At 39.1% G+C, this 23,683-nt stretch overlaps 1 protein-coding gene across 8 annotated transcripts; it reads right to left on the bottom strand.

Moving 5' to 3' along the window:
* Positions 1 to 10,673: 10,673 nt before the first annotated feature.
* Positions 10,674 to 23,397, bottom strand: evi5a (ecotropic viral integration site 5a). 8 transcript variants are annotated; one of them, XR_008906326.1, is made up of 19 exons: positions 22,938 to 23,397; positions 22,449 to 22,582; positions 22,116 to 22,269; positions 21,818 to 22,042; positions 21,651 to 21,725; positions 21,348 to 21,473; positions 21,066 to 21,209; positions 20,773 to 20,862; positions 20,330 to 20,421; positions 20,192 to 20,252; positions 20,021 to 20,074; positions 19,820 to 19,939; positions 19,561 to 19,698; positions 18,983 to 19,132; positions 17,793 to 17,936; positions 13,812 to 13,946; positions 11,460 to 11,571; positions 11,040 to 11,321; positions 10,674 to 10,952 (listed from the first exon to the last, which is right to left on the bottom strand). XR_008906326.1 is itself a non-coding variant. In XM_056744540.1 (16 exons), exons 2-15 carry the CDS (start codon positions 22,517 to 22,519, stop codon positions 17,823 to 17,825), a joined length of 1,614 nt encoding a protein of 537 aa, XP_056600518.1. In that variant the 5' UTR covers positions 22,520 to 22,582; positions 22,938 to 23,397; the 3' UTR covers positions 13,706 to 13,946; positions 17,793 to 17,822. The 8 variants fall into 8 exon arrangements, 5 of the variants coding, with proteins under 5 accessions (XP_056600518.1, XP_056600519.1, XP_056600520.1 ...); XR_008906325.1 differs by having other exon boundaries at positions 11,040 to 11,571; XR_008906327.1 differs by lacking the exon at positions 11,040 to 11,321.
* Positions 23,398 to 23,683: the final 286 nt, after the last annotated feature.

The following is a 23,683-nucleotide window of genomic DNA, read 5'->3' as shown; positions in this document are numbered from 1 at the left end:
CCAAAGTATTTATTTTCCCTACTATGGCAGTAAATAGGAAATCTGTTAAACACCTGCTTCAAAACACCTTTTGGATCAGTCAGACTAACAGGGATATAAAAAACAAACATCATTTAAGAAAAAATCATTCATATTGAAGTAAATGAAAACCAAAAATAAATTTTACAAACCCCAACGACATTAAATCTACAATCTTTTTTGGCTGAAATCATTGTTTTTAATATACACTCGTAAAAAAGGTGCTTTAAAGGGTTCTTCGATGCGTTAGAAGAACCTTTTGGTTCCATAAAGAACCTTTTACGTCTGAATAACCTTTCTGTTTCACAAAAGGTTCTTTTCGCAAAAATGGTTCTTGGCGTTATAAAAAGTAAGAAAGAGATGGTTCTTCAAAGAACTTTTGGATTTGTGTAACTAAAAATAGTTCTTCTATGGCATCGGTGTGAAGAACCTTTTAAGCACCTTTATTTTCAAGAGTGTAGGACTGTAAAGAAGGGTTCTCCAGTAGTAAGACCTATTTTTACGTGTGACAGCCTTCAAGAAATGCATCTTACTTAACATAACAAGTGCTGTGGAGAGTTTCTTAGAATCTTAGATCTTGCATCCCTCTTCCTTTTTTGGCAAGAATGAGAGAAATCTTGTTGCCACTTGAAAGTGTTAATGGCGAAACTGTCACAGTGTGGCTCTGCACACTTGCACTGAGACATGCAACATGTTTAAACAATCATGTTAAAAACCCTCAAAGACAGTGCTGTAAAGACACTTGCCCAGTGAACACAGTGGGTAGCGCTGTTAATAGCACATCCTCAGAATCTCATTGGACGGCATCTGGAGACAGGATGACGGGACGTTAGGGCAGTGGTCCATTTTTAGGTGTCATTGAGCAGAGAGGCGGATGTGGAAGGTCTTAGCGTGGGTTGGGAAATGATGATGTTCACTTGGAGTGGTTATGAATCTGTAGAATATGAAGAACACTCCTGTGCTAGGTTTCATAACATCATCATAGCTGTCCATCCGAAACCTCGGATGTCCAAATTCACTGCTTTTCAGGAAATGGAAAAATATTACTTTTTTAAATGATTAAGCATTGTTTTCAAAGGTGACAAGCATTTTTAATACTTTGGTTAGTTATTTGCCACACATATCGGTGACAAACATAAAGGCTGACTTATAGTAATGATTTATGTCAAAAGATTGAAATCATGCATGAAATAAAGACAGTATATTTTTTGAAACAGAAAACTGAATTATTAACTGCAATTTCGTCTTGATAAAGAAGAATAAATTAATTATCTTTTAATGTGAAGTAAAGACACAATACAGAAGTATTTATCCTTCATAGCACAGTACACAGTGTTAATGTGTCAAACCTCTTCTTCACAGCATGAACAGGAAACCAATGACAGACTTAAACAGACAGTATCACCACGCAATAGATTCAGCTGACTTCAAAACCTCTGAAACACTTTTCTTTTATCACAGCCATTCTGGTTTCTCTGCATTTCTTTAAAGAGTATGAGATTGAAATAACTGCATAAAGCAGCGTATAATGGTTTGAGGTTTCTTGGTTCTCAGTGCATCAACTTTGTCTGACGACTCGCGCTGAGCCCCTTACACCTTTTTAAAATATACTATGGGGCCCCTAGAATTGCATTTTTTTATAGTTATAGCTCTAGCACAAAAATCTTTGAATTTATTTCACAACACACATCTCTCTACAAAGCAGTTTCCCATTTGTGAGAAGACGTTGCAGTCCACAACCCCTGCAGTGCTATCTGGAGCATAGCAGATTATAAGAAACAAACACCAATCGAATTTAATCAGACAGGTTCCATTTGCCACCTAAACCACAGAAAAGCAGACAGAGAACATGAGGTCTAGGGCTGATTACATATACAGGTTATCAGATAGTTTCTCACTCGACCAAAAGCAACCTCAAACCACTGGTAACATTTTTGTTAGTTGCGGATAAAGAAAAGGTTTCTTCAATTCAGGGCAAGGTGTATGCTTTGGAATCAAAACTAAACTAATGGGCAGATTCTGTACATAATGGTCAAAGCAAACATCTTCAATCACCGTATATGTAAACATCGCGTAAATTGAAAAAGTCGATGTGACTGTATCAAATGTGATGCCATAATTTAACGTTTTATTCCCTTTAGTTCAACTAATGTGATATGTGAAATTGTTGAAAACTAAACTAGAAATCACAAACTGAACATTTCTGTTTCCATACCAGATGACTCAAGCATACACATAACTGAATGTTTGTTTTTTAGTAAACTGATTCTTGTGCAAGCCATGTGAACAGCAGTTTATCTCACTAGCACTTTTCTGACAATGCTATGTAGCCAAACAATAATGAACCAGACGGCACGGTTAACTGGTTACAATAGGAGGAGGTCTTCCGTTATCTTTGTAATCAGCTATGCTCATCGTGAACCTCCAAGCCTGGGCTTCTGGTTGTAAATCTATAAAACAGTGGAGTGCTACAAATCACATGGAGGCAGACGTGTTGAGAGGTGCTAAGAGTTTCCTGGCTATTGTGTGGCTATTTGAGAAAATGTTCTCTGAATAAGCAGAAGTTTTGGTATCGGAGGGCTGATAGCAGACATGTGTTACCACACATGATTTGACTTGACTTGACATGACTTGATGATTATTTTTTTTTTTCATTATCTATTAACTTATTGTAGCTTAATGTAGCTTTCCTGTAGCTCAGTGGTAAGAGCATTGTGTTATCAACCCAAGGTTGTGGGTTCGATCCCAGGGTATTGCAAATACCTATGTAAAATGTATGGGATAAAGCAATGTAAGTCGCTTTGGATAAAAGTGTCTGCCAAATGTCTAGATGTAATGTTTAAGTAAGGTACACAACTGTTTAATCTGAAATCTGTAGTCTTATGGGAAGATTTAGTCTCATTGGTGCACCACCTCGGCCTGACAAGGCATGTATGTGGCTAGCAAGTTTATATGTAACGCCTACACAGGTCCATCAAAATTGAGAAAAACTTTATATCGTGCTACAGCTTAGAGAATAAGTGCAGAAAACATAGCTTGCTATATGTATTACACATTTTCCAACCACAAGCATCTGAGCAAGATATTTCTGCGATCTGTAAAGCTAAGGATAGATACAGTGCTGAACCTTATGTAGTTCTAGAAGCAGAACCTATCTTAGATGTGAATTCATGGGTCAAATATACTTCAGTTTTTAACTTTGTGATTTGTTTTGAAGATTTGCAATGATTGTCATGTCTGCTGCATCTTCAATCTGCTTTTCTTCAGGGGTTGGCTGGAGAAAACATATACGTCTCATAAAAGCAATGGCATATGAAAAGTTGGAATGAGTATTACTTTAACTGTTTACTAAGTTCACATATTAAAACAAAATATAAATATAGCTGTGAGCAGCAATTATGGGGTCAAGCCCAACCATGGCCCAGAGGGAAATATTTAGGACATGTCAGATGATCCGATTTTGAGAAATTTGAACAAATATTTGCCTTTAATGTTTTACAACTAGGTGGTGCTGTCACAAAACCTTTATGAGGCTGACAAGATGTGCCAGCCATGGTACATAGTAAGTTTTATGTTAATAAACAAAAGCGTTGCGAAGATACAGCCACATGACCCTTTGGGGAGCTGGCCATAGAATTTGTTGACGCTGGATACAAGAACCATTCAATATTAACATTTCATTCATTTAATATTTTGTCAATACTATCTCCTGATGCTACATACCAAATTTTGTGCAAATCTGACAAATTTTGTGCAAATCTGACAAATTTTGTAGTGAGAGTTCGAAAAAGATTTGATTATGATTTCAGACCAAAGATTTCGAAATTGCAGCGTGCTTTGCAGCATTGAGCATTGTAGCCAATCATGTGAAACTGATGGACAGCTAGTGAGGACTCGATATTCAATTTAAATAAACGGTTTAGCCCATCATACTGGTCCCTTTTCTGCAATTAGCTTTATTTAGCCTTGATGGCAGCTCAGCCTTTAACAGCTTAGGCATAATTTTACAGAAAAATGTAAAAGAAACTTGCATATCACATGAATAATATAGGGTGTTTTAACATATTTTAGGAAATTAAAAACACCTTTAATAAACCACTATTCGTCGGGGCCAAGTGGTCCAGTGGACCATGCGCCGACATGTTGTGCAGCAGCACTTCTGGCGACCCGAGCTCGAATCCCGGCTTGTGGTCCTTTCCCAGCTTCCGATTCCCACAATCTCATCCCATAATTTCCTGTCTCACTTTCCACTGTCCTATCCACAGAAAGATGAAAAAGGCCCCAAAAAATTAAAATAAAATGATTACAATTATTTTATTATTTAAAAATGCATCAACCAGGAATTCCTAATATTTTGTTGTTTGTTGCGTTAGAATGTAAATGGTCTAGGGTCCACCACCTTCTTGTTTCTTCTGTCTTGTCCTCTATTAATGTTGTGTCGAGCACAGGGCACTGTTGTGACAGTTCACTGTGTGCTCGGGGTCCGCTTGTTTTCACCCCGCCCCTCTCGTTACCTTATTAATAAACTCATCTTGATTTCCCTAATATTATCTTTTGATTTCTTCCCTCTCTCCAGCTGTCCCACGTTTGCACTCTGCTTTGCTTTCCTTTTTATTCCTCGTGTTTCTCTTGTCTTATGTTGGATCATTATTGTTAGTTACCTAGTGACGGCCAGTCCTGAAACCTTGTCTTGAACCAAGTTATGATCATCCTTGTCTTGAAACCTACTTATTGATCACCTTGTCTTGTCCAGCCTCCAGTGCTGTATTCTACTGACGGGTGTCTGCCACTTGTCTGCTCTTTGTTTTCCCCCAGCTACCACAGCTTCCGGATTACACTCTATGCTGGTCCCTCTGCCTTCGTGAATTGGATCTAATTGTCCAGCTGCGACACTCACTGCTGCCTGGGTTCCCTTTACAAGAGAATTTCGATCGTTATCGCCGCGGCTGCTGCCGTTTGTGTCGAGGAACTTCATTCCCTGGCGTATGGACTGCGCTTTCCAGTGTTGCACACTCATTGTGGATAATCCTTGTCCATCACAAGGATTCTCTCCTCACAGATTACTTCGGAGAGTCTATCGGTGTGGCACGTAAGGAACGCCATTCCCTGACATGTGGACTGCGCCTTTCACCTTTGCACCCCTTTTGTGGATTATATCTTGTTGATCACCAAAAAATCGTTTGTCACGGATTACTTTGGACATTCTAGCGGTGTGGCACATAAGGAGTGCTTCAGTGCTTTGGACTTTTTATCTTCATGGATTGTTGTTCAGACAGTTTGTTGTCTGATTCTCTCACGCGCGAGTCGCGACCCGTTACTGGATCTTTGGGATTCATCATTGGATTTTTTCCTCTGGGTTCTGCCACTTCGCAAGCATTGAATGCATCTGACTCCTGAATCGCATAAGCAGGCCGCTTCGCCATCAGTTAAATATCAGCTAAAAGCCAAGGCCCACCAGTAGTCTGGAGAGTTTTGGTTGGCGCCATCTCCTCTTCAACCTCTCCTATCAACTCTCCTCAACTCAGGGGCCGAAGGCAACTTCACAAGCGCAACCACAACCCACCAGTTTGCCACTTGTGTGCACACTTCTCTCCACCATGTCTCATGTCACCCCTAGTGTAAGTCTCCTTCTTTCTGGGAATCACCACAAAAGCATTGTGATGTACTTCCTTGATTTCCCTGGTAACCAAGTTGTTTTGGGACATCCTTGGCTCATACAGCACAATCCTCACATGGATTCGGGTAATAACTCCTGCCTGGAGCCATTCGTGTCATGTATCTTGTCTTGGTCATGCCACTTATCCTCTCTGTTCCATTTTGTTTCGCAGGTACATCCCACAGACCTGATCGGTGTCCCAGTGGTGTACCATGATCTTGGCATGGTCTTTAGCAAGTTCCGGGCCACATCTCTTCCTCTGCATTGCCCCTACGACTGCGCCATTGATCTCCTTCCAGGCACTTCTCTGACCAAGAAGAGTTGCCTTAATTCCCTGTCAGGTCCTAAGAGAAAGGCCCTGGACAAGTACATTCAGGAGTCTCTTCTGGCTGGTGTCATACATCACTCGTCATCCCCTGCGGGTGCATGGTTTTTCTTAGTTCAGTAGAAGGATGCCTCCCTGTGTCCCTGTATTGATTATTGAGGTCTGAATGACATCACTGTTTAGGATAGTGGGATACTCATTACCTCTTATGTCTTCTGCCTATGAACTCTTGGAGGGAGCCTTAGCTTCCTTAATTAGACCTCCGTAATGCCTATCACCTGGTCCACATCCGAGAGGATGATGAGTGAATGAGTTGGTTTTTGTGTACTTGGATGATATCTTAATATTCTCCCACTCTATCCAGGTACACGCCCAGCACACTAGGCGGGTCCTCCAGTGTTTGCTTGAGAACCAGCTATATGTCAAGGCGGAGAATTGCGAATTTCACGCCGAGTCAGTTACGTTCCTTTGCCATATAATTTCTTCCTGCGGTATCAAAGCAGATCTGGTTAAGATAAAGGCTGTCACCGAATGGCCCATCCCCGACTACGTTTCCTAGGTTTCACCAACTTCAACCGGCGATTCATCAGGAACTTCAGCTTAACTGTTGCGCCTCTCATAGCGCTGACCACCACTAAAGTGGCATTTAGGTGGAAACATGACGCTCAGGTTGCTTTAGATACTTTGAAGTCCCGTTTTGTCTCTGCACCTGTCTTATCTGTTCCAGATCCTGCACTCCAGTTCGTTGTCGAGGTTGACGCATCTGACGTTGGGGTCGGTGTAGTATTGTCTCACGGATCTGCTGCTGATGGGAAGCGCACCCGTGTGCTTTCTTCTCTCCCCGCCTTAGTCCTGCAGTATGTAACTATGACATATTCAGGGAAAGTTGCCTTTCATCCGCCAACGTTTTTGGTGGCCATCGATGGCCGCTGAAGTCAGACTGTTTGTATTGACCTGCCCGATATATGCTCAATGCAAGTCCCTCAACCTCACTCCCGCTGGTCTGCTCCGTCTAGACCAACAGTCAACGCGAGCGGGGCAACCAGGATCTTGGTAGAATGCTTTGTTGTCTGACATCTTCCAACCCGAGTTCCTGGTGCTCTCAACTCTCCCATCAGCTCGCCCAAAACTCCCACCCTTCAGCTGCGTCAGGTATGTCCACCTTTGAGTGTTTTATTGGTTACAACCCTCCTTTGTTTCCGTCACAGAAACCCGATGCTGTGGTCCCGTTTGCTCTGGAGGGGTTCTGGCCTGAACTGGAGGACGGACCAAAGCAGCGGCCGATCGTCACCGGTCCTCTCCCCCAACCTATATTTGACCTGCCTCTCCATGTGCCTTCTCGCAAGCTGACGCCTAAATTCATTGGTCCATACTGCATCACTAAGGTAATTAATCCTGTGGCTGTCAGGCTCAGACTTGGTCGGGTTCACCCTGACTTTCATGTGTCCAGGGTTAAGTCTGTGTTTTGCTTCCCTCTCCATCCTGCCAGCAACCTCCCCAACCCCCTCGTCAAGTGGATGGCTCTTCTTTCTATACTGTCAGGAGATTACAGGCTGTCCGTCGCCGTGAAGGAGGCGTACAGTACCTAGTTGACTGGGAAGGTTATGGCACAGAGGAGAGTTGTGTACCATCCCGGGACATTCTGGACCGGTCTGTGATCATGCACTTCTACCGGGGACCAGGTGATCCCCCTCCTGATGGGGGGGGGGTACTGTCGAGTCTCGGGTCTAGCACCTTCTTGTTTCTCATGTTATGCCCACTGTTATTGTTGTGTCGACCAGAAATGAATCACGTTTTCAAAGTCCTTAAAAGAAAGGAATTGTTTCACCTTAGCTAGGACTCTGAGATGGAAATAACTGGTTTTGACAACAGAAGTAATCTGTTTATCAAATTTAAGAGAGCTATCAAAAAACACACCCAAGTTCTTCGCTAATGGTTTGACAAATGAAGACAGCAGGCCAAAATCTAAATAAGAGGAGCTAAAGGTATCAGAGGATTCAAAAACTATAATCTCTGTTTTATTTTCATTGAGATGAAGACAATTTACGGACATCCATGCCTTCACGTCAGCATGACAAGCCAACAGAGAATCCATACCTCTCTTATCAGATTCCAGGAGCAGATAAATCTGGGTATCGGCCGCATAACAATGAAATTAAATATTGTGTTTCTTAAAAATTGACCCCAGAGGAAGCATATACAATGAGAATAAACTCGGAGCAAAGATAGAACCTTGTAGGAATGCCACAGGTAAGAGGGGCTGCACCTGTCATAAACTCTCCAATATTAACAGAAAAGCTTCTGTTATAAAGATAAGACTGAAACTATTCAAGAGCATTTCCCCGAAGGCCTGCACAGTGTTCCAATCGTGAAATGAGAACTGCATGGTCAACTGTGTAAAACGCTGCACATAGATCTAACAGCACTAGCACTGCAGATTTGCCAAAGTCAGCAATTAGTAAAATATAGTTTAAAACCTTTACCAATACTGTTTCTGTGGAGTGGCATTTTCTAAAGCCTGACTGGAATGCTTCAAAATTTTTGTTTCCGTTCAGAGAGCTCTGCAGTTGATGAAATAGTATTTTCTCTAGAATCTTAGAAATAAAAGAAAGGATGTGGGATCAAACCAACAGAGGCGTAAACAGCAGCATTTATAGTATTATAAAGTATGCTAGGACTATGACAGTTCTTTTCAATATGATCTGAAAAATTGTTGGACTTTGCCAATCTCACCGCTTTCTGATACTGTAACAACGTATCCCTTAATATCTCATATGAGATTTGGAGCTTATCTTTTCTCCACTTTCTTTCTGCCCTCCGACAGCTCTGATGTAAACTACAAGTAGTCTCATTAAGCCAGGGTTCCGACATAGATTTACATTTTTTGGCTCTCAAGGGAGTTATACAATTTAGAATAGGTAGTATTAAACTGATATTTTGCACCATTCCCATCATGATAAAACTGGCTTTCTGATTTTTCTGCTGTCTAAAGAATTAACTGGACACCACACATGAACATTAAAATTACCTAGAATTAAAAGCCTATCAGAATTAGGAATAAATCAGAGAACTGATTAATAAAATCTTTGTGTAGTTTAGGACAATGAATCACTGAAATCGCCACTTGGTTATCAAGTTCAATTACGAACAGTTGAAGTTCAAAACTCTAATAAACTTCATTCGCTAATATCCGACAACGAAAGTTCTGTTTAAAAATAGATGCCAGTCCTCTCCCTTGTCTCAAAGATCGAGGAGCATTAAAAAATGTACACTTATGAGGTACCAGTTTAGAGAACGGACTCAAGTACCCCGGAGTAAGCCAAGCTTCAGTAACAAACAGGAAGTCAAGATCGCAAGAAGTAAGGAAGTCATTGAGGATAAACTTCTTATTTACCATTGATCTAGCGTTGATCAGTGCCAACCTACTCTGCAGCGAATCCACGGTCGTTTGTGGTGTCCAGCGTAATGAGCGAAGGTGGCTGGAACACACTCCCGCACCCGGAGTAATTGATGTAATGCTATGGTTTGGGTCATGGAATTTTTGTCAATGAAGTAGGGTCAATACAGAATTAAATTAGTGCTGTTGTCGGATGTATTTTTAATTACTGCTGGTGTTGGTTTATTTGACTGAACCAGTGCAGGCCTCTGTGTGGAAGTTTGGTGTGTTGGTGACACTATGGAGTTTGGGTTAGAGACTCCGTATTTGTCAGGGTAACAGGTCAGATCGTTCTTATGTGTGCCAAATTTGACAACTTTCCCATGAACGGGTTTATAGGCTGCTATAGACTACCATGGCTTAGGAAGAATACTAACGGAAGCAATAGATGTCTACACCACTTCGTGGCTTGACCCCTTACAACGTATAAAGAGTAACATTCATTGATTTGAAATCAGGTCTAAAGTTATTTGCTTTCTATTTTCAACCACTGTCATACACTGAAATAAGCTTTTCATTGAAACTAAAACAATTTGGGGTAGGGATGTTGATCCAATGAAAAATTTATAACTTGCCCTAAGTAATATGTCCTTAAAAACTTTTTTATAAAACTTAGCTAAAATTCTATATTATTTTGTTTATGTGAGTCAATTAATCTAAATTGTATTTTTAATCAAAACAAAAATTCTTATTTGCAAAATTATACATAAAATTGTTTGTTTTCACATATCAAATAAATAGATTTACCGTTTTTTACAATCGTTTTTGCACTAATAACAGAACCTTCACGTCATTTTTCAAAACAGTCATTATTTGTAACACAGGCTGTCCAGTGTTCAAAACTTTGCATACTGCTTTCATATTTTTAAAGAAGCCTTGCATTTGCAGAAGTATTGTTCCAAAAAACGGATTTATTATGAAATAGCATAGGAACATTACTTTAGATCACCCACACTCATAGTTTCACTGTGTATTTGTTAGTTCAATCATTAAATATAGTTGTACAAAATATGTGATTCAGTTTTATTATTATACTGTAGACTAGAGAGAATAGTAAAGACACAGTGGTATCATTGAAATACTGTAATCTGGAATTTAATTATGAAATAAACCACAAAATAGGTTTTTCAAAGGAACAATTTAGATTCAAATAAAATAAAATTTGTGGATGGTCCTGAAACCATGCTTGGACCATTCAACAATGATGAAACTGAACATTATCCCAAACTATTACGTAGGTCACACCATCAGCTCTACAGACCTGATTTAGCTCATCAAGGAAGGCTATGCGGATGGCTGCATTATATGACCCAACACACGGTCTGCGTTCAACGACTCCATCTTCTGATAGCTGCACACATGGTGATATTGGCTCCACGTTGTCCAGGTACTTCGATGGTTGCCCGCTGGCCAATGAAATTCTGACCTCTCCTCCTTGTCTTGGCTAGGTTAAAGCCTGCCTCATCCACAAATAAGAATTTGTGATGGTTTTCATCAGCATCCAGCTTCATCACCCTCTAAAAAGACAAAAAATATAACTGATTACAAAGACATAGAATGTTTGGGGATTTTTTCTCCCCCCAAAACTAGCAAATTGATCATACCTGAACATATTCATTCCTCAGTTGCTTCATTTTATCTGTATTTATTTCAAAAGGCACATGGTATAGTTGTCTTAAAGACACCTGATGTCTTTTCAGCAGTCTTGCAATAATCGGCAAACTTATGGCTTCCACATTTCTGAATATGTCGTTTTGTCCAAGATGTGCTGCCGAATTTCTCTAAGGGGAATATCATTTCTGACCCTAACCATATTGACCACATCCTGCTCTTATTGATCAGTCAGAATTTTGCTTCTGGCTCCCCTATTTGGCCTAGTCTCTATTCTGCAGGGAGAAAGTCAAAGTGACAACAAATTTACAGAAATCACATTACACTCTTTGGTACACACTACCATGCTGTACACACTAATTCACTGTAACAGTTTCAAGTAGCGTAAAGCTTAATGGATTCTGAAGACTTACCTGTTTTCATTGCGGAAAGTTCTGATGCTTGAGGCCACAGATGATCTTCTGAGGTTAGGTTGAAACCAGTGGCGGCTGCTGATCTTTTAAAGAGGGGAAGCTCATTTTCGGCCTAAATCATAAAAATTGTCCATTTATTTATATGTAAATTCTGCCCTACGTTCCTTTTCAAGAAAATGCTCTGTAACCAGTGTCCTCTCAATGGCCAGCAGAGCTAGGCTGTTTAAACGGCCTTGGCCCATTGTGTTACGGGTGTAGGACTTGAGCCGCTTTAAACAAGAGAAGCTCCTTTCTACACCTGCAGATGTAGCCCCAATTGTTGCCACTAATGAGAACAGTTTGTAAAGCTGAGGTTTTGTCTTTCGACTACGCAGCAAAAAAATCCGCGATGGGACTGAGTTGGAAATGGAGACACAGAGTGATACGCGTCATAATCTGAAGACCACGCCCACACCAACCGTCTCTTTGCATTGCGAGAAGCTGCCGCCTCCTTGTCATTTATGACTTATTAAAAAAAATAAAAAAATGTCTAAAAGCTGATATGTGACAATGTGTATAGCAAACAAGCTAAAAAAACAACAAGAAATACGTTTTTATAAGCTGTCGACCCCAAAAAACGAGCGTTTTAGGACATAAAAGTGGATTAAAAAGAGATGACAGACCCTCCAATCATCACGCAGACGCTCGGAGTCCAGGCCAGCCCACTCCTCCATTCATCCCAGAGACGCTGAGCGTTCATGGGCGGGACATAATTGCAGTATTATCCAATGACCGTCTTCTTTCTAAGCACTGAAAAAATCTGTTTAAAGCAGCCCCATTGAAGTCAATGGACGCTGGGCTTCAACAGAGTAATGCACTGTACGCTACGGGAATGAATGAGAAGGAAATCGAGTCAGCCGACCTAAGTAGCTGATTCTGAACAAAATTGTTTTCGTTCGAGATAAACGTGTTTAACACATTTTTAGTCAATAAAATGTTAACATAATAGTACATATATTTGACCATACGTTTTTTGACAATTATAGGGGAAGCTGAGCTTCCCTTGCAGTCTTAAAGAAATTGCGTCTGGTTGAAGCATTGTAGCTGCTGCACTCTTTGTCATGAAATGATTTATGACGTAGCCTACAACCATCGCCTTTGCTGTTGCTGCCGGTGTCTAGGTCTGTGGTCTTGTCTTCTACCACGTTCACCCACACCTCTCAAACGAGGCCCATGGCCACCTCTCTGGTGAGGGCTAACCCCTCCTGTATGACGAGGCCCACGGCCACATCTCAAAAGTGCTGCTTGTACCCTTCTATTTCTTTGACCACCATGTAATCCTAGCCTTTCACCTTCCACTTCTGGCCCCATGTCATCACTATGTTGACTAGGATACCACTCATCTTATTTTTGTATGTGTACAAATATGTGAAATCAATCAGCAGTTATGAGTAGCCATTAACTCATTAAAATTACAAAAGCAATTACGTAAAAGTGACATCTTGCATACAGTTATGTTGAATATGAAAATGTTTTCTGTAAAAGAGGTACATGGGAACATAGAAATCATATCTGATAAAAAAATGAAAAATGACATCCATAGATAATGTAGTCTATCTGGGTCATATTCTGTGATAATTGGTGTCAAATGATATATCCTGAAACTGTCAGGATCTAAACATGGACTCAATTGTTCATCAATTTCCATAAAAGCTTTGTTTCAAGAGTAAAGCAACAGTTACTTATTATTTGAAGCAGTTGAACAATTGATAGTTTGATATTTGTATGGAAATGAATACACACTCAACTCCGATGTAATGTTGCAAAGTTGCATTTTGAAATAATAATACTTTGATGTTAAGTTGTGTCATATTGAACAGGTGATTTTTGTTAAATGAACAAATGATCTTAGGTTCATGTGTATTGTATCCAAGCAATTGAAAAAAATGTTGATTTTAATCATTGGTTGTGAGTTTTGTGTCTAGAGCTTTGAAAAATGGTGTCACGGTTCTGAAATCAGTGCCAAAGTGATTGTAAAAAACTGTAATCAAACAATTGTTTCTCATTTATGAAATATGTATTAGAAATGATTTGCTTTATCCAATCAAATAGATACAGATCTAAATAAACAATTATTGATCATTAAAAAATAAAAGTTAATAGAAATTATTTGTTTTAAACAAAAAATTATTTAATAAAACATGATTGCATTAAGGAACATTAATATTTAATCCCATTCAAAATCTAATAAAAAAAGACACCAATAATTTTCATTACATCAATATTTATCAACTTATACATTACTTTCATATATCCTCAATTTCAGTACTCAAGTATCAGATTTTGAAATTCTAAGAGCTGGCAAACATTGACCTTAGAAAACATCAGCCTTTATTGTCCCTCAAGTATGCAGGCAATGTCTTTGAGTATAGCTTGTCCATCTTTGATGACGAAGATTGCCATGGTTTCCTGCTGAAGAATTAGTTCAGCCTCTTCCTTCTCCGACACCTGGAAAATAATTTAGAAAGGAAAAAAAATCAAGAATCTCTCACACACATGGCCTATATTAGCCAAACATGTGGCAACTTTTGCGGGGGTATTTTTTACAAATTACAGACATGGCCGATTTGCACGGGATTAAGATCTCGGTCAACCCATTTAATTATTACAAATGACAGGTCCCCAGGTACGTTAACGTTAATGCTAATGAATTCTGTGGGTTTATTATGGGAGAATTAGCGAGTTTCAGGCAAAGAGCGCGTGCATTGAATAAAACCCATTCCCCAATGATGTTTACTGAAATTGAAATTATACGATATGACAAGGTAATAGAAGAGTGACAGGAACATCATATTATAAGGGTTCTGTTTCCACTTCATAGGAGTGACTTAAACGCATTTGCTTTGAGGCGTATCATTAATTATTTATGCAAACACGCCTCCGAAATTAGATTTTAAATTAAATTTACAGCGATTGTGTGCGGCAAGTAACTGCTCCGACTGATCGCGGTCATTCTAGTCAATGCTTGTGTGTACACAAGAAGCGCCGCGGCACTTTTCAAAAGCGGCCCAGAAGCGGCTCGCTAAAGATATGCGTCTAGTCTGTTTTGGACGGACGCTGCGTCCATAACGCACAGCAAATACAAAAGAAAAAGTAAAAAACAACATCTCAATTTCAAAATAAACACCATGTGCAGACTTTCGATCGTATTTCACAGTCACATATCTTTGCCAAGAGGCCGGAAATGGTTGACGAGCGGTTCCTTGAACAATACCATAGTTATTTTGTGGTAAAATATTGTTTAACTATAATAATTACATTTTTTATTGTATGAATTATAGTAAAACCATGATTAGTTTTCGTGAGGGAAAGAAAGCATGACTCATATAAACAGAAAAAGATTCCTGACAAACGTTGCCATTTAGCCAACTTTCTTATGGTATAACCTCAAAAAATCACAGAAAACAAGAAAGAAATAAGAAAAACAACGTCGGACATGAAAAATCATGTGGTCTAGCAAATTACTCCTGGTGTACAATTGCACCGCATTGAGGACAGAACAAAACCTTGAGGTAACGTGTCGCACACGGGTGCTGTAAATCAGGGTTAAGGCCCAATTCACATTTCGCGTCTTTTCCGCTCGCATATTCGTTATTCAGTAATTATAGTAGACGCGCAGCAGCCGCTCGGAAATAGGGGGCGACGTGCTCTTTTATTTCAGGAGCGTCGACGCCAAATCGAGATGAAAAGAATCTCAAAGGCGCAAGAGCACTGCAGGACAAGAACCAACCAACCAAAGACAAGATCATTGAAAATGGAGACACACATGATCGCAGCATAATTAATAATAATCTAGCACCAGAGTTATTGCAAGGTATTTTCAGTGCATATAATCCATATATCCTTTGTTTATACCACCTCGTCTCAACGGCTATCATGGCCGATGGTTCCTTAGCGACGGACGCCAGTATAGAGTAGAGTCCTGGCGCTTTTTGAGAAAAAGGAGAACTTAGTGCAGTTCAAGTTTTCCACCCGGTTTAAGACGCGGTGTGAATCGGGGCTAATGAACGGGAGCGGGAAATTGTCCGCCATGAGATCTCAGTCTAACGTTAGTGACACTTAAGTACAACATTTCCAAATCCAGGGGTTTTCTGCAATGTAAAAATAGTCAGTGGTATTCCCAGAATGTCTCTGTAAAGTTTCAGCTCAAAATACACCACATGAATTTCATTAAAATATGTTGAACATGGCCATATGTGGCCGCAATGGATGGCAGTGGATCCGATTTTTGTGTGTGTCTCATTAAATGCAAATAAGCTTCTGCTCCCCTCCCCGTATGCAAAATATGAGGTAGAGCGCTTACACGTGTGCTTTGGATGACATCAAGACAAGCATTATGGTGGAAAGCGCAATTATGTCTGTTAAGCCTTGCCCAACCAAAACCATACACTAACTGCAATAAAAATCACCTTAATGCTTTAAATGGCTAAGACAAAAACATAGAAAGAACAACATATGCTGACCATTTGCTGTATGAAATGTTGGACATTGATGATTAATCATGTGCATGCATATTACTAACAGACATAAGCATGGATATAGGCATTAACATGCATTCATACTTGTATATGACAGACAGGTATGTAAAGATCAGCAACCAGGTGTCCCGAAAGATTTGATTTTTCAACATAGGGGTCAGCATTGTTCAAATGCCCCGGCGGAGACCTTTCCAACGAGTCCCATCTCGTTTCTCTAAGTCTTTTCGGACCGGAGATACTGACCGGTGTATGTTGGTTTGTTGGTTTGTCTTCCCGAACGCGATGTCATCATCGTCCCACCCGGGACTTTCGATCGTTTATAAATCCAGCCCGCGAGGTCACAGTGGGACGAACACTCGCTCATCAGAAAGGTCTCCTCCCGGCCTACTTTAATGTTCCATTTTTCATTAAACAACAGCACACATTTGTTGTTTCTTAGACATTTTTGTAGCTGGCTAGTGGCTACATCTGCTCTTTTCTGAAAATGGCTGATAGCGTGTCTCTGGCGGAGTCTGTGAGCGGACATTGGCAGGCGCAAATCAATGTGACATCAGATTGTTAGGGGATCGCCAACAGCCTGTATTGTGTCACTGTTGTTGTTTAAAGGAGATTACAAAAAAGAAGAATAGATGGATTTGAATAATTACAGGGTGTATCTGTACACACGCTGACGACTCAATGTCTGCAAGATAAACATTTAAAATGGCATTTTCTGGGATTGCGGCCCCATTTAACAAATTAATATTCATTATCAACTGATTTCGTAAGTAGCCTAGTTCACTTACCTTCAAAAACCTATTCACAAGAAACTGGTGCATCTATCCACAGGACCGTTAACTTGAAGGGCACTGTCTAGTGGCGATTGGACAAGGTTTATGTGTAATGTACATGCGCTGGCCTGTGTGTGTTATTTTATATTTGTCAAACCTAAAATTTCTTTATAAAATATATATTACTTTAAAAATTAAGCTGAACTGAAAGACAAACTATTAATGGATGCAGTACTGCTTGAATACCTTTTTGCAGTGTGCCAGACTAGCTCATCCGGTGGGGAAGCCTTGCACAGCGACATGAATACAAACAAACGTCTGTTTCTCATAACTGCAAAGTGAGATACAGTTTTGGTGTTTTTTTCTGCAAAATCACTTCTGCATAAATAAGCTGAGAGTCAAGTGTGAAGCATCGAGCAGCTCTCAGAGTGTGAACTACGCTGGCATATGAAGGACGGGTCACCAAAGTGAGAAAGATGTTATCATTCCTTTGCTTTTACAAAAAGCGGAAGATACCGGTTCCTATAAGCATGTCTTTGTGATAAACAGAACTCTGTAGATTTCTTGAAGTCATAGTGTGATGATGAAAGCAGAACTGTCTGATCAGAGTTTATAAAGTGTGATTGCACAAGCTTTGAGTTTCAAAGACATTTTTGTCGAATGCTGTTTGATACGGAATATGACAAATGACTGTTGTGTAATTTTTCTCTATATCCCCTTGAAGCGACCAATGAATGACCTTAAAAGTGCTTCTCCTTGACACTTTTTTTGTTTTATTGTAGTGGTGCTAAAACAAGTAGCCTATCACTTTTCCAGTGAATTGTGCTGGTACACATACTGTGTGGTACTACTGTTATTTGCTACACTTTTAAGTCAGCGGCTTTATACTGGAAACTAAAGAGCTGGGCTAAGTAAAAAAAATGCCATTTAATAAAGGTTGTTCTTCAAGATTTATTTAGCCTTAGGGATGTCTGGGAGGGTTAATGACATGGTAATTAGCCACCTTCAGACTGTCAAATAGTGGATGATGTCAGGTGAGGTGTTACCTTTTATTCAGTGGCTAAAAACTGTCTGCTTTATTGTAATTGGTTGTGTAGATGTTGGTTTTGTGACGTCAGCTCCTGCAGATGCTCTCGTTGGCTGTTAACGTGTGCTTCAATACGCTTTAGCTGGTTACTGGTAAGTTCATTCTGAATTGTAAAGACCAGAAATTATTCATTTGTGCAGAAGACTATCATAACAGTCAAGATTTGCTGTATTGCATTGCATATGACAATGTGACATTTAGAATAGTAACATGGTTTACTTTACAAACAGAGGGAAACTGATTTTGTCGTTGAAATGTGATTAAGGACTGATTTCTCATGCACACTTGTAGACGTACATTTCAATGTGTTATCAGAGATAAGAATTATTAAAAAATGTAAATCTCTGGTTGTCTCATCGCCGTGGAATTATAAGGTTTTATCTGACAACTTTTGTAAAAATTGAGTTATTTACACATTCTTATTCTGTAACACCACTTTACATAATAAGATGTTTTATTTCTTTATGTTCTGTACATTTTCTGACTTTTTGTAGAAAACAATGAGGTTTTATCTACAAAGTCAAATGGAAGGCAAAGACTTTAAGGCGTCATTAAGGCTTTAATCAAAACTGCTCAGAATGCAGATAGAACCTTATAACTAAGGGGCGGTTTCCCGACAGGGAATCCTAGTCCTAGACTTAAATCAATTTAAGAGCTATCCAGACTGAAAACAACTTGCACTGACATATATTAAAATACATCAGTGCCATTATGTTGTCTCAAAATGCACACAAGTGGTGCTTTTTGTAAGACATGTTTGTAAAAAACTAATTATATGTTCTTTTTTGAACTTGGACCTAGTCCTGGTTTAAGATAACCCCTGTCTAGGAAACCACCCCAAGTGTATAAATATGTGAATTTGAATATTAAATATAAACTGATTAGTTCTAAAATAATTTATGGTTACTGTGCCTTTGCATTTCATTTACATTTAAGCCTTTGGCAGCAGCTTTTATTCAAAGTGATATACATTGCAATGTGATTCTCAATGAATGGAGCTACAATCTCATCTGTTGCTTGTGCAATGCTCCACCAGGGAGTTACCAAAACACCTGTGGTTCATATTCATTTTAATGTATTGAAAATGTTGAACTTTTATTAACCATTATTAAGCGCTATGATATTAGGAACAACATAAAATGAATGAACCTCAGTCTGAAGTTGCAGAAGTCTGTGACGACTCTCTATGAGTGCGGCTTTACTGTGAGTTTCCTTCAGTTGAGCGCTCAACAGCTCCACCTGCAGTATATTCTGCACACTGCCACCTTTCTGCTGACCTCCACCATGCGCCTGCTGATTCTGAAGGAGATTCGATTTGACTAAACGTTTTAATACATAACAATATCCAGTAAGACAGTTCTTACAGTATATTGTCATTATGTTACTATAATACTATTTTGCTATTTTGCTATTATAACAACATTTAGGTGAATTGTATAATGTAGAAAATACAGTTTATCTATTATTTAACTAGGAATATTCCTCTACCAAATCATGGTCAATGTATCTTTATTAGTACCCAATGGTAAATTTGTTGTGCAGATGCAAATTCAGCCATCCATACTTAAATACTATATAAACATAAACCAATAGATTTTCAATATAAAAACTCATTAAAATAGAGAAAGCTATTACAATGTGTCTCACAACTTGTACTCATCCACTCCGCAAAGGAGCTTAACATGCCCAGTATGTCATCTCTTACTATTTTTATTAATATCACTCACTTGCCATTTCTCATCCATGTGTTTAACGTGCAGTTTGAGCTCTTTAAGTCTTGTCAGAGCTTCTGCTTCCCGCAGTCTACAGCTGATCAGCTCCTTCTGCAGATATTCCACACAGTCCTCGTCCGGCCCTGTACTGTTCTAAAATACAGCAGAGAAAACAGATATAGGCCAGAAAGGCTGGGTATAATGCTATAGACTGTCACTAACAAGAAAGAACAAGGAACTGTGCGAAATATTAGGTCTTCTGGAAACTCTTTACCTCTTCCTTCTGCAAGATCTTAGCCTGCATCTCTTTTAAAGTGTTGAATGACTTGGTAGCATTGAGCCGAGTTGTCTCCAGTTCTGTCTTGAGCTGTGAAACCAGTTTTTCAGAACATCTCTAGGAGGACATGCATAGACAAACATTAAGATAAAAGTTCTCTTTTAATTTCTGTTTGTTTAGCAACATTTACTCACTCACGTTTTCCAGCATATCAAGTCTTTGCTTTAAAAGCTTGTTTTCTGAGTATAGCCCCTGTGATTGCAAAATAGATGTAAGAAAAATAATAAACAAAGCGGTTGCAAACTGATTACACAGTGGCTCGAACTAGAGCTATTGATTATAATCGCTCACAGACAGACAAGCACTCACATTTAGTTCCTCCTGTTCCTCCAGCTCTTTTGCCTTAATAGATGCATAATATTTTCTCAACCTGAAAAGCATTGAGCAAACAAGATAACTAAATGTGCAAAACAAATAAGGAAGAAACATTTGTACTGATACACTTACTCTTTCATTCTTCTGGGGATGTATTTTATTTGATACGCTGCTTTAATTAAATTGTCAGGATCTAAATATTGTTTTATTGAGTTCTGCAAGCACTGAGAAGAACATTAGAACAGAAGATCTCAACCTTTTTGACTCCACAAAACACAACAATATTTGAAGGCCCAAATATCACAGTTCATACCCAGTAAATATTATGGAGCTTGGCATATCTAGAATGTATATTTGTTATACAAATAACCAAAATACCTATAAATGTCCAGATTTTGAGTAGATTGTGATTATTTTGCATTCATTTATAAAATTATTGAATTAAGTAATTTCAAGGCCCACTAGCAAGTTTGTTAAGGCCCCCTATTGGGTTCTGGCGCCCTGGTTGAATCATTTAAGTTAACCATTTAGCATAAAAATCAGCAACTGACACTTTTGTTTGAGCAAATTATCACCTGCGTCATGCCTTCTACATCAAACTTGATAAGTTCTGCTTGCTTTAGGTAAAGCATGGCCAGACCAACCCGAAACACAATCTCCAGCCCCTAGAACATTTTCACAATAAACCATTATGTAAAGTTTTCTACTTTTTGGCTTGACACATTGGCTTGACACATTGGCTTGACACATTGTTATTTTTTTGTTTCGAAAATATACAGTCAATGGTCATAATAACCTATAGTGAAATGGGACTGAAAAATAATGTGATATAGAACGTAATGGAGTGTTATGATATGGTTTAAAGTACCTCACACATGAATATGTCAAAAATCCTCGGGGCAGCTGCGACAGACAGGGAAGACAGGAGGATATGGAGAAACCAGGTTGAGGAGAAAATAGAGGTGTGGAAACCCTGAGTCTGAAAGTGGGAATGAAGGTCTGGAAGCTGCTCCTATCAGAGAGGAAGAAAGGTCTTCAGACAGCCTGATAGACTTGATTTAGTGTAGTTTACTCAGCTCTAAGTATTGGGAAGCAACGAAATATGCATATTTCATGTGCCTTTAAATAGAGCAGAATTAAAGTTGTGCACCTGAATCATAGAGTCTAACTGATAAATGCAACAGCCAAGATCAGTCATAGTGGATCTATAGAGCTCCCTCAACTGAAAATCCTTCATAAGCCTCACAAACACACAGAAGGCCTCTTCTTCAGACATCTGAGAAACATGACAATCATATAAGGGCAAAAATCAAAGCTTTTAAATTAGATGTTTACATTTTAGTGACATTTCAATGTTTTTTTAAGTTACAGACCCTGTAAATATACCAGCATTGTTGGTCACCATCTGTGTATAATGTGTTTAACTACAATTTCTTAAAAATAAATACATTACCTGTGTGATCAACATCCCTACAATAAACACACTTCCCTGACAATAGCCAATTTCTCTGTCCAAGGCTGAGTAAGCCTGAAATAAAAACGACATGATGTTAATCTATACCCTTAAAATATCAATCTTTTACTGTAATTGGGGAAACTACATTCTATAATCTCTCCGACCTTCAGAACATTAAAAAGAGCCTCCTGGCTGGTGCTGTCCAGACTCTGAAACAGCTGGTGTTGTGGAAGGATGCGCGTCATGTCTCTGCGTATCAGTGTCTCAGAGGGAGAGGAGGTTTTTAGCAGTTGTGAATACCGCTGCCGATCGGCCACATTCTGAGCATCACACAGCAGCTGCCACAGGTGAGCTCTCAGGTGAGCCGGTATCCCTCTTCTGATCAGCTCCTAAAGGAGGTTGATTTTATGTGTTCCAATAAATGACTGAATTATTATTTTAGTGAGCAAACTCATTAGTCACCTTGAGCTGTCCGACTTTATTTTTACTCCAGTCCTCCCATTCTTTAACCACCTGATCCCATGTGTCCTCGTCAAAATAGAGGTTTCTGAGAGAAGAGGGACTTTGCAGGACTCCATTTACAGAGGAAAGGGACTTGCTGTCTTTCTCTAGCAGCCTGTTGAGAAAAACAGTCCATTTGGAGGTGCAGGTGGGAACTTAATTGTTTCAACACACAAACAAATAAAAGCTGTGTACAGAAGAAAATACAATTTTACCACACATTGTATAACAGAATACAGTCACTAATGTAAATATGTTAAATTGTGAGTTCTGGTAAACAGTGGAAGAAGTGACCTGTTCTGTTCTTCTAGTTTAGCAAGTAACTTCATCTCATCTGGACTGAGCTGTGATGCCAGAGAACTCATTTGATTTATTCAAGAGCGAAGTGAACTTCTTATGATCTGAGTCTTCTTCAATAAGATTCACAGCTTAGAAAACGACACAAGAACATATGGATATAAGAAAAAAGATAGACCTCAAAATGTGAATGTTATTGCATTCAAAATATCAAACATCAAACAAATGACATTTCCTCTAAACTGATTTAATGCAAAATAACAACAGCTAAGCTCTGCTTAGTTTGACCGTCACAAAACATCCAAACATATTTAATCTTATTTTTAAACATCTTATTTAAAACCAACCGAACAGTTTTCCCTTTCTGATAAAGTTTTGCTTTAACATGCATATGTGTTGTATTGGTTTTATTTACATTAATGCATTATTTCTATGAGCATTTTAGAGTGGGTGTTTCCTATGTAGATGATTTTGTAAGATACTTACAGCATCAACAAAACAGTCATCTCTTACCAGCATGCAAAACACCTTTCATCCAGCGTGCAATGATCTTTAAAAATCTGTCCACTTAGTTGAATCCAACTTGTTCCAGTGACACTGGCGGTCACACCTGGTTCTTCCGTTCTGCATATAAAAAAAAGACTGAATCACATGCTACTTTACAGCAGAGTCTCAAAAGCTGGTCAAAGTTCCTCAAAAAACAACAGCTCAGCAAGTGTCTAAAGTGCTTGTTTTAAAGTGACCTGCAGCTTCCTCATTTCACAAACTTCTCTCAAATGTTTGCTGTCAGATGGGTAACTTTCACCTGAGTAACAAAACCAGTTTGATAACACAGAGAAGCAGATTTGCCATGTTAATCTTTCTCAGTGTGGAGAAAAGCAACTCTGATTTGAAGGCATAAAACGATAATTTAAAAGATATAATGAATGTGCCCGGCTGACATCTGTGGGACAAATACATTGCATCATCCCCCACCCGGTATTTAGTGCGATATTAAGGAAGTTGACAGTTGAAGCTTGAATGAAGTTACATGTTTGTGTATGTAAATCTGATCATGTGAGAAGTTTCTTTTTACATCATATCCACGTTTCTTGAAAGTGTTTTGTAGTGTTGTTCTTATGTAGCATAATTGTCCAAGCACTGATGTTTAGATGCAGAGCAGCTTTTTTTGGCTTTACTTAGAAATGTATTACTCTCTGTGATGCTTTATTATGATGGGAGTTATTTGTGTT

Source organism: Triplophysa dalaica, chromosome 3, assembly GCF_015846415.1.
Source record: "Triplophysa dalaica isolate WHDGS20190420 chromosome 3, ASM1584641v1, whole genome shotgun sequence".
Lineage (NCBI taxonomy): Eukaryota > Metazoa > Chordata > Actinopteri > Cypriniformes > Nemacheilidae > Triplophysa > Triplophysa dalaica.
The sequence above is the reverse complement of the archived record's forward strand: the minus strand, read 5'-3'. Positions and strand labels throughout refer to the sequence as shown.

What these genes read in the sequence shown, in the direction of transcription:
- evi5a (XM_056744540.1), bottom strand. Translation starts at nt 22,519, where the DNA reads ATGAGTTCTCTGGCATCACAGCTCAGTCCAGATGAGATGAAGTTACTT. An exon ending in ACATGGATGAGAAATGGCAA is followed by an intron (nt 19,133 to 19,560) that starts GTGAGTGATATT and finishes AATCTCCTTCAG; the next exon opens with AATCAGCAGGCGCATGGTGG. An exon ending in TTCTGCAACTTCAGACTGAG is followed by an intron (nt 17,937 to 18,982) that starts GTTCATTCATTT and finishes TTTACAATTCAG; the next exon opens with AATGAACTTACCAGTAACCA.